General features: G+C 47.8%; 1 protein-coding gene across 1 annotated transcript; it reads right to left on the bottom strand.

Moving 5' to 3' along the window:
- Positions 1-6,143: 6,143 nt before the first annotated feature.
- Positions 6,144-10,561, bottom strand: EDB93DRAFT_1155399 (ATP citrate lyase). Its single transcript, XM_041449859.1, has 9 exons — positions 10,451-10,561; positions 10,082-10,398; positions 9,469-10,024; positions 9,204-9,422; positions 8,942-9,157; positions 8,160-8,886; positions 7,115-8,100; positions 6,906-7,057; positions 6,144-6,855 (listed from the first exon to the last, which is right to left on the bottom strand). Exons 1-9 carry the CDS (start codon positions 10,461-10,463, stop codon positions 6,589-6,591), a joined length of 3,453 nt encoding a protein of 1,150 aa, XP_041306147.1. The 5' UTR covers positions 10,464-10,561; the 3' UTR covers positions 6,144-6,588.
- Positions 10,562-11,137: the final 576 nt, after the last annotated feature.

The following is an 11,137-nucleotide window of genomic DNA, read 5'->3' as shown; positions in this document are numbered from 1 at the left end:
GATTTATATCTGGAAATAAGCAATGTACAGTTGCAAAGAATATGAGGAGGTAGGTCTGACGATGCAGGGAGTCTGCATTTCAGTCTTTAAAGGTTCGAGTGCTGTGGATTCACTATGATTCCACATCCACAACCACAAAGCAATATCTGAAAACGAATCAAATGTGGATGCTCTGGCGATTGTTCTGATTACCCACCTGGAATAATAATGCTATTGATGTCGCCCCACTTGCACCACAAAGGTGGAATATGCAACAACCAACCAACTGTGTGGAACAGTTGCCACAAGCCGGCCCAATGGATGCATCGCGTGTTCTGCTGGTTCATACCTCGAGCTCATAGCTTGTGCTCAATGAACATGTATTAGAATTCCCAGCAATAACGTATAGCACGCCGGCTCGGATGCATGGGATACGAGGATGGGACACGACATGTACAGAGACGCTGAAAAAAAACAGCTATTTTTCTCCTTTAACAGTCTCACTTGACAAGACCGCTCAGCGTACCTTTTAAGGCGCAGTGCACCCAAATCGGCTATATTTTAATCCAAGTTAATCAACATCAATAAATATGCATGGAGTGCGTTCGAGCTGACATCTCAACAATCTGAAGGTAATACAAACAGTCAAGCAAGTATTGATATTAATTTCAACGGAATTACACACGTGACCGTTATGACCTTTGATATGCCTCGAAAATAGACCCAGGACAAATCATGAGCCCGAATGAGGCAAACATTGTAGAAGTGTTGAGATACTCTAGCTCCAATTCGAATGCGCGGATTGCCTGCTCCGAGGTACGAATACCTGTTTCGTGGTCAATTCTGGGATTCAGATCTAACCGTGCCATTCGTACGCATGGAGGGCAACACATTCAAATGGAATCAACAATTATTGGTCCACTTCAAAAATATTTCGCCATGGGCCAGGGAACCAGCTTGCATTGCCCTCCGACGCCAACAGAACTAGAAATCTCATCTGTATCATAAGCTTCATAACCATGGTCAGCCTGCGGATCGAAGAAGACCTGAAAGAAAGCGTACTTCGTTGTGGGTCCTGGGATCAAGGATGGGAGTTAAAGACTACATGTCCATGGAGCTCTCGGTGTCCGGTACAAATGGAATTCCATATAGCTGGTGTCTGTGGCTTTTATAGACGGCGCGGTGCTTTAATTTTCATCCCTTACAAGTTGTGAAAAATGAGTGGATAATAATAAAAAAGTGAAGAAACAGAGCACGAGTGGCCTTTTTTACACTTTCTACCAGTTCTCTGAATTACTGATACTTGGTTCGTCTTTTAGCTCGAGCAAGCGAACATTAAGGGACGCTAAGAGACCCGATGTTTTCCTGATGGATTGTTTCCTGTGTAAGGCTATTTGATCGAGTTCGACGGGGAATGATTCGGACCAAGAGAGAATGAGTGAGGGGGAGTTTATTTACAGAAGCTATAGAAAGTAGAGACCGACTATTTGTATGTAAGTGAGCACAAAGGGAGTTCCGTAAGTAGTACTTCGAACCGGTACAAAGGGAATTCCATATAGCTGGTGTCTGTGGCTAGCAGAATGACATTCCTTACACCTGATGTGCGTCGAGACTCGATGAACGCTCCAGATCACTAGTAACTCACGCATCAGCATCAACGGCCATGCTGATGCCATCTAGTATGTGAGACTCACCATGCATACAAACATCCACTGCCATATATGTAAATAAGTCATGTTTTCAAATTCCGGGAAAATGCAAATACGCACGCAAAAGCTATAAGCGCAGTGTGGATGATGGCATTGATCGTCCAAGTAACAAACCTTGATACACTCGTTAGCCGTGTCCGAGTCGCTGGTTGCGGGCGCGGCAGAGACTGATGATGCTAGGGCAATAATGACGGCCGCGAAGACAATTGGAGAGGCGAAACGCATCCTTTGTGACTCGTGTGATATAGGATCAGGTAATTTTGAAGGATAGTAGGAAGACGGCTGGATTTTATGTCTTGCTCTTGAATCACTGCAGTTGCTTGGATTTACCTCTGAATGGATGCCAGCACATAGTACTATGTGATGCCAGTACATTGCCAGCAAAGTTCATATGGAACGACTGACTATTCGCATTTCCAACCAGCGGTTGGCTTGGTCAAAATGGTAAGTATTCTGCGTCCTACGTGCGAATCTCGACATGGTATGATTTCTGCCGTAGGAAGACTGGTCGATATTGTAATTTCGGAGAGTGGTCAATGCAATGACCAGTTTCCTTTTCGAGTTGACTGTCGATGTGTGTGGCCAGCTGTTTGCAAGCTTAAGCATTAAGCCAATGTCTTTCCGATAGCGAAAAACACGCATATAAGTCACGCTGCATGGTTGGTCGATGTAAGTGTTCCCGACGTGTGATAAAGATATATCATGTATTGTTAAATAGCAATACCCCCTTTTGTCATGCTACTCTTTGAAGCATGCTCTATGTTCCCAGAGCCATATGACTTATATTACCAAATCGTACGAAACGCATGTTAGCAGAACGTTCTCGTCGTTGTCGTCCTCATCGCATAGCCCGTGTTCTAATAGATGAGCCTGATATGAACTGGCGGTTCACGTGAGTCTGACAAAAAAGGAAATCGATGAAAGTCGCTTACTAACTTAGAGTCTGTTTGGCCACCAATATTTGCGCAAGTTAGAATTTGGTTCTGGCTTTGCTAATCGTCGGAGCTTGAACAAGATGTCACGCTCGATAACGCTTACCTTATGCCTTGTCCTACTACCAATACAATGCCTCTTGATCCTGATTACGACGAGGACGCTAATGAGGACAAATACGACCTTGTGGAGGCAGAGGATATGGATGACAATGCAGAGGAGAGTGACATGCTATGCACACGGTCATCACAGTCCTCAATGCAACAACTACCGCGCTTGAAGCTTACTCAAACACCTACTATGACAAAGAGCCGTATCATACCTCTGCTCTGTCGGGGACTGCATGGGTCACCGAACTTCTCACTGGACACCCTGAGCGTATCAGATGCGAGCTTGGGGTCCACAAGCACATTTTCTATGTGCTCATCAATCTCCTTCAGCAAGCAGGATGCAGGGATTCCAGGCATGTACTGCTAGAAGAGCAGCTTGCTATATTTCTCTGTGTGTCTGTCATGGGCACACCCCGAAACGGGACCAGAAGCTCATTGCACGAGCCAAATCCAGCGTCCGCAAGATAATACTTTCCCTCAGGAATATTGAAATCGGTAGTACGAGCATCATGATAGACACGAGCATCTGCAGCTGACCCCTCCCAACTGCTCAACATGTAGGTAAACGAAAGGTTGAATGAACATGCCGTGAGGCAGTTTTGAGAGAAGTTCCCCTTGCGATCCCGAGCAGCATGCCAATCTTCACCAAAAGGATGGCATGCGATGTGTGTACTGTCAATGGCTCCGATAGCGTCAACAAAGAATGGGAAGAACTTTGGGTTTTTCATGATTTCGGGGGGAGGAGGGCTATCTACATCGGGCAGGTGAACATATGTTGTATATATTGGTGGCGAGGAGAATGCGAAAAGAACCCGTTTAAAACACCTGAAAGAACATAAGCTTGATACCAGGACAGCAACAATATACGTACTTTGATATTGTTTCATTGGACCGCTGAAAGCGTTCACCAAGATGGCGAATCGAGAGACCCATGACAGACGCATAGAGAAATATAGCAAGCTGCTCTTCTAGCAGTACATGCCTGGAATCCCTGCATCCTGCTTGCTGAAGGAGATTGATGAGCACATAGAAAATGTGCTTGTGGACCCCAAGCTCGCATCTGATACGCTCAGGGTGTCCAGTGAGAAGTTCGGTGACCCATGCAGTCCCCGACAGAGCAGAGGTATGATACGGCTCTTTGTCATAGTAGGTGTTTGAGTAAGCTTCAAGCGCGGTAGTTGTTGCATTGAGGACTGTGATGACCGTGTGCATAGCATGTCACTCTCCTCTGCATTGTCATCCATATCCTCTGCCTCCACAAGGTCGTATTTGTCCTCATTAGCGTCCTCGTCGTAATCAGGATCAAGAGGCATTGTATTGGTAGTAGGACAAGGCATAAGGTAAGCGTTATCGAGCGTGACATCTTGTTCAAGCTCCGACGATTAGCAAAGCCAGAACCAAATTCTAACTTGCGCAAATATTGGTGGCCAAACAGACTCTAAGTTAGTAAGCGACTTTCATCGATTTCCTTTTTTGTCAGACTCACGTGAACCGCCAGTTCATATCAGGCTCATCTATTAGAACACGGGCTATGCGATGAGGACGACAACGACGAGAACGTTCTGCTAACATGCGTTTCGTACGATTTGGTAATATAAGTCATATGGCTCTGGGAACATAGAGCATGCTTCAAAGAGTAGCATGACAAAAGGGGGTATTGCTATTTAACAATACATGATATATCTTTATCACACGTCGGGAACACTTACATCGACCAACCATGCAGCGTGACTTATATGCGTGTTTTTCGCTATCGGAAAGACATTGGCTTAATGCTTAAGCTTGCAAACAGCTGGCCACACACATCGACAGTCAACTCGAAAAGGAAACTGGTCATTGCATTGACCACTCTCCGAAATTACAATATCGACCAGTCTTCCTACGGCAGAAATCATACCATGTCGAGATTCGCACGTAGGACGCAGAATACTTACCATTTTGACCAAGCCAACCGCTGGTTGGAAATGCGAATAGTCAGTCGTTCCATATGAACTTTGCTGGCAATGTACTGGCATCACATAGTACTATGTGCTGGCATCCATTCAGAGGTAAATCCAAGCAACTGCAGTGATTCAAGAGCAAGACATAAAATCCAGCCGTCTTCCTACTATCCTTCAAAATTACCTGATCCTATATCACACGAGTCACAAAGGATGCGTTTCGCCTCTCCAATTGTCTTCGCGGCCGTCATTATTGCCCTAGCATCATCAGTCTCTGCCGCGCCCGCAACCAGCGACTCGGACACGGCTAACGAGTGTATCAAGGTTTGTTACTTGGACGATCAATGCCATCATCCACACTGCGCTTATAGCTTTTGCGTGCGTATTTGCATTTTCCCGGAATTTGAAAACATGACTTATTTACATATATGGCAGTGGATGTTTGTATGCATGGTGAGTCTCACATACTAGATGGCATCAGCATGGCCGTTGATGCTGATGCGTGAGTTACTAGTGATCTGGAGCGTTCATCGAGTCTCGACGCACATCAGGTGTAAGGAATGTCATTCTGCTAGCCACAGACACCAGCTATATGGAATTCCCTTTGTACCGGTTCGAAGTACTACTTACGGAACTCCCTTTGTGCTCACTTACATACAAATAGTCGGTCTCTACTTTCTATAGCTTCTGTAAATAAACTCCCCCTCACTCATTCTCTCTTGGTCCGAATCATTCCCCGTCGAACTCGATCAAATAGCCTTACACAGGAAACAATCCATCAGGAAAACATCGGGTCTCTTAGCGTCCCTTAATGTTCGCTTGCTCGAGCTAAAAGACGAACCAAGTATCAGTAATTCAGAGAACTGGTAGAAAGTGTAAAAAAGGCCACTCGTGCTCTGTTTCTTCACTTTTTTATTATTATCCACTCATTTTTCACAACTTGTAAGGGATGAAAATTAAAGCACCGCGCCGTCTATAAAAGTTGTAAAAATGGATAAAAATGCGTAGTGAAAGAAAGATTAAGTCAAACAGAGTACAAGTAGTAGGACTCGGACATCATCGAAAACAATAGAAAGTGATGGGAAAGCAAGACAAATTACCGAAAAATAAGTCGGACAGATCAAATAACACGAGTAGTACAAAGGCCGAGAGATATCTCCATCGAAGGAAATATGAGCCCAGCCTATGACGCTATATAGATATATCTGAAGTGGACTATAGTCCTAAAAGTCCGATACATACTCTTCTGTTGTCATCCATTGTCCAACAGGATGTATCCAGGATATATCCAGGATATATCCTACACACGAGAACGTTCGCGCTGCCGGCTTTCCGTGCTTATTCCCGCTACGTCAGTAGTGGGTTTTATTGTGTCATCGTCAAAAAACCGGTTTGATCAACTTTATTGATATTATGAGACTACCTAATTGAGTAATGTTTTGGGCGGTAGTACTCAGCCACTACCGCTTTGGGCGATCCAAAAAGAAAAAAGAGAATTCCCATGGTTTCCCAGCTGGGCGATCCTTGTAAAACACGGACAAGTCAGTCTTGGTCACATACGGTTTTTTCGGTCCTTGTATCCTGACAGCAGGTGGTCCCCATACAGTTTCTTGAGGCTGGAGACAAGATTGAGATGTCCCATCTGCGCAGTGGTTGTGATGTTGAAGTTGAACATGAGTTTGAATTCAACATTGAATATTGATCGACCAAACAAATCCTTCACGAGAAATCTATCCATTGCAAACAGTATGAAAATGCGTTCTAGACAGTCTTCCAAGCCATGAGTACTTGAGTACAGAAACAACAGAAGAGATGAATCCACGATGTGCTATGAGGTTCAGTTTGTATTATGCATGTCTAATAGTCTTGATGTTACAACGGCAGGATGATTCGGCTTGATTTTAATACACGTGCCGCTCACTGCATCTTCCCCAACACCCTCGGCTGACTCAAGTCAGCAATGTTGATAAAGATATCATCAGCAGGGTGTCTGTACAGCGGCGCACGGAGCCTCTTCTGGTCAAGGTGGTGTCCGATGAAGCCGATGCTGCGGCCGAGGACGAAGAGACCGTTGAGAGTCCCGATTTTGATGTATTCATCGGCTTCTTCGGGGGTGAAGGCACCGCTGTCGCGCAGGAGGTCGACGAAGCAAACGGCAATGCAGCCATCGACATTAAGGATGAGCTGTGTGATGTTAGTTTTAGATCTGAATCTGGTGAGGAATGGGGACGTACGGTATCTTTCTTGCTCGTGGTGACTTTCTCAACGGCAAGCGCGTAGTCAAGAAGCGAGTGGCTTGGGAAGTTCTTCCTCACAAATTCCTTGACGAGCTCGACACGGAGATCAGGGTTGTTCACAGATTTGATCTTGTGACCGATACCAGAGACTGTCGTGCGTCAGTCAGTTGAGTTTACACATGGCCGTAAAGAACCGGACCACTCACTGAGCTTATTCGCCTTCCTGGAATTGTCCACGAACTCCCGAGGCGTCAGCCCCGTATCCCTAGCCCCACTGAACATGCTAGCAGCCTCATCCAGTGCACCACCAAACCGACTCCCAATGGTCAACAGACCACTTGCCAAACTCGAGATCAGATCCTTGCCCGCGCGAGTCGCGACGATAGTGTTCATGGCACCACTCACGGCTGGGCCGTGATCTGCAGTAAGCATCAGCACCATCTCGATGAACTTGGTCGCCCAAGGGGGAAGACGGCGCTTGAACCAGAGGAGAGAAACGACTCCTCCAAGACCGATATCTTCTCTGAAGACATCAGAGATACGCATGCCAGCATAGAGCAATTCCTGTCCACGCTCATCAGAAATCGTACTGATAAATGCAGCTGGTTTCCTGATAAGCCCCAACTCCTGCGCCCACTTATAATCCATGGGGATTACAGGCGGCTCGACTTCTCTAGTGGGAACGATAACACCCTGCGCGACGAGTGCCTCGTAGGTGTCTTGCAGAGCCTTTGGGAGCTCCTCGAAAGTGGCAGGCACAATGAATCCAGCCTCACGCATGGCCTTGTTCTTCGCATCCGCAGTCTCGCTATCGCTGTTGGCCATACTTCCTGCGTGTCCAAACTGCACCTCCGTAGTGAACATGCTGGCGCAAGTCCCGATGGCCCATGCAACGATGGGTTTCCTGATCTTGCCAGACTTGACGGCCTCGATGACGCGGTATTCTTCAACACCACCGACTTCGCCGAGGAGGACGAGCATTTTGCATGCGGGGTCGGCCTCGTAGCGGAGGAGGTGGTCGATAAAGGTCGAGCCGGGGTAGCGGTCACCGCCAATGGCAATACCTTCGTAGGTACCGTTTGTGACAAGGCTGAGGATGTTGTTGAGTTCGTTGGACATTCCTCCAGATTTCGAGACGTAGCCCACGCTGCCAGGGCGGTAGAGCTTGGAGGCGATGATGTTGTCCATCATGCTGTGCGGTGGGGGTTATGTCAGGAGAAACGTTCAGGTCAGCGCAAGAAACGGACGCACCCTCCAGAATTGCCGATCCTGAAGCAACCAGGCTTGATCCCACCAACAGTGGCAGGGCCGATGATTAACACACCCTTCTCCTGTGCCTTCCACAGAATCTCCCTTGCCTGGCGTTCTGGCACACCCTCGGCGATTAACGCAATAGCCTTGATGCTCTCATACCCCAAACACTCCATCGTACTGCTATACACACTTCGGCTGGACGCAAAGTTAACGACGACATCGACGTCAGGGTGCTTCTTGACGGCTTCTTCAAGAGAGGTATATACGGGGAGAAGAGTCTCACGTGTGCCCCAGTAGAATTTCTGAATGTGGTGTCCTCCAAAGGGATAAATCATAGCCGCCACACTCGGGCGCGAGCGTTTACAGCTGTAATCAAAGTCCAACATTCCCTGGATGGCTCGTGGTTGAAGACCATAGACAAAGCTGCGAGTATCTTCGTCGAATGGCCTGTATGCGGGCCTGGAGCCTTTAGCGCCGCTAAGGGAATCGAAGCGGACGACGACGTCGTTAGGCTGGGTGCGTTCGCCATCTGCGTGGATAGCCCCGACGTCGCCGGTCCCGGGTTCAGGTGCAGCTGAGACCTTGGGGGAGCCGGGTGCGGTGGCGGGGATGCTGACGGGTGCTGTTTTGCTTGTTGTGGATTTGAGGCCGAGGGCGAGGGGCACGATTTCGGTGATGTGGGTGTCGGGGCCGAAGACCCGGATAGGGACGCCGAGGGACTCACCTGGGTCAGTGTTAGCGATGATGTCAACATCGATGTATGCGTGGGATAGACGAACCAAGCAAACGCATGGCTTTAAGACCTTCTTGCCAGTTGGGACCGCCACGACGGACGTAGATCTTGGCATTGTGTGCGATGAGTTGGGTTTTGTAGGAGGTGAGTGCGCGGATAATGCCTTTGAAGGTCGCAGCTACGTTGGTGAAATTCGCAATACCACCACCGATGATGAGGATCTTGCCATCAGGGCGGGGAGGTGGGCGCGTGAGCAAGTCGACTATATTTAGATTAGCTAGATGCGATTGCAGGAATGAGATACGTACGGATTGTCTTGGCATATTCGAAAGTCTGACCCTCGCTCGGGGCACCAGAGTATTCACCGTAGTTGGCGAGTTCATGTGCAAAGCCTGCCGCTGCGATGGCGTCACTGTAGACGACGGATGCACCGCCACCTGCGACCATTGTCCAGACACGACCGTTGGGGTTGAGGACGGTGAGCTTGAGAGAAGCACCGGTTGAGGCGTCGAGTTTTTGAATGTATGCTACGTGAAATGAGTATGACACAATCACGATCGAGAGAGTATGTACCTTCTTCCTTTGTGAGATCTCTACCAAATGGAGCGGGCCAGACCATGGGTGGACCACGATCAGCGTTTATCTTTGAGCCGGCAGTAACTGCAACTGGAGCAGACTCGTAGACTGTCAAGTCTCTTGCAACCGCCCACTTTGGCCCGCAGATGCTCTCGGCAGTCTGGTCGAGCTTTGCAGCCATATCGAGGTAGTGGATTGTGCCATCATCCAGGACGACCAAGGGGTTGATCTCGAGGTAAGCATAGTGAAGATCTACGTAAACAGAGTAGAGTCTGATGAGGAAGTCGGCAAGAACTTCTTTCTTGTGTGCTGGGACATCACGGAGGAGGATCTTCTGGAGATCAGCGCGACTTGGGAAAGGACCGAGAACAGGGATGTCGAGTTTGAGAGCCTTTGCGTCGACATCACCGACATCGACACCACCTGCAGTGGTGAAGAGGAGAGTGTCTCCATGACGTGCTGAAGTGATGCAAATGTAGTATTCAGAGTCTGATGGATGGGGGAGGAAAGGCTCTACGATGAAAGAGCTGAGAGTGCCTGTGACTGATTCAACCTGTGGGAGAAGTGCTGAATATGGAAGGAGATGTGATTAGATGAGATAAGGACTTACTCTCTGGGGCTTCCCCGCTCTATCTTGAATCCATTTTTTCGCGTCTTCCCAATCTTTGTTGAGAGCTAGCAAGCCTGCTTTGCCTCTACGTTTGATGAGCTGATCTGGCTTTGCGACGAGCTTTGTGGTGGATACCCAAGAAGGGAGAAGGGTATCTGGTGTGATGGAATCAGTTGAAGGATCCCATAAGATCTGCGCTACACGTGGTGGGGGGAATTTAAGAGTAGAAGATGATGAAGGGGCGAAGTTTGGGTGTGGTGCGGGTGCACGTTGAAGCCAATAGGCCAAGAGAAGCTTTGCGTCGTATTCTCTGATCGCTATAATCGACTGTGAGTATAAGCTAATAGCGCGATGTGAATGAGAACGAACCTTTTGAAGACATTGTAGGGAGAAGGGGGAAACGATGTTCTTGATCTGATCCTTGTATAAGACGCTATTTTATACCCCAATATTCACACGATCTAAAATTTACACAGCCACACTCGAACCACCAACTATCGAACCATTCATATCGTATCACACACAAATTAAATACGTGCTCGCCTCAATCATTACTCGGAACGACCTACAACGTGAACAACGCTCGTGGCTTATTACGCTTGGGATTATCTGCATTCACACTCTCACACGGCAATCGCCTTGATAAAGGAAGTCGTCGACATTACCGGGCATCGATGTGACTTGATCCCAGATATAGAAGAGACTCAGACCACCCCAATCAGTCAACCTTCTCATCAACTTGACGAGGGTGGGTAGAACCTCCCAAGCAAATAGTCCTTCCAAACCCCATCACCTGTCATGCACCACGTTCCACGATACGTATCACCGTCAACGTCGTGAATTCGAGACTGTAAACTCCTTGCACATCGCAGCTTGGCGCCATCGCCAGCACTGTTTCGCTCCTTGTTAGTGGTTAATATTGGCGTCACGTGATGCTAATTCAAATAGACACGCGTGTAATATTAGAAATGCAGTATAATTGACTGCCGTGCTATCCACGGATATCTTGATGTCCGTTGGTACAATGTACAGCAATTGCAATAGACCTACCACGAG

This window comes from Suillus bovinus (assembly GCF_016758785.1).
Source record: "Suillus bovinus strain UH-Sbo-P2 chromosome Unknown EDB93scaffold_41, whole genome shotgun sequence".
NCBI classification, from domain to species: Eukaryota; Fungi; Basidiomycota; class Agaricomycetes; order Boletales; family Suillaceae; genus Suillus; species Suillus bovinus.
This window is presented reverse-complemented; position numbering and strand designations above follow the sequence as displayed.

What these genes read in the sequence shown, in the direction of transcription:
- EDB93DRAFT_1155399 (XM_041449859.1), bottom strand. An exon ending in CAGGAAGGCGAATAAGCTCA is followed by an intron (nt 7,058 to 7,114) that starts GTGAGTGGTCCG and finishes GACGCACGACAG; the next exon opens with TCTCTGGTATCGGTCACAAG. An exon ending in CCACGAGCAAGAAAGATACC is followed by an intron (nt 6,856 to 6,905) that starts GTACGTCCCCAT and finishes AACATCACACAG; the next exon opens with CTCATCCTTAATGTCGATGG.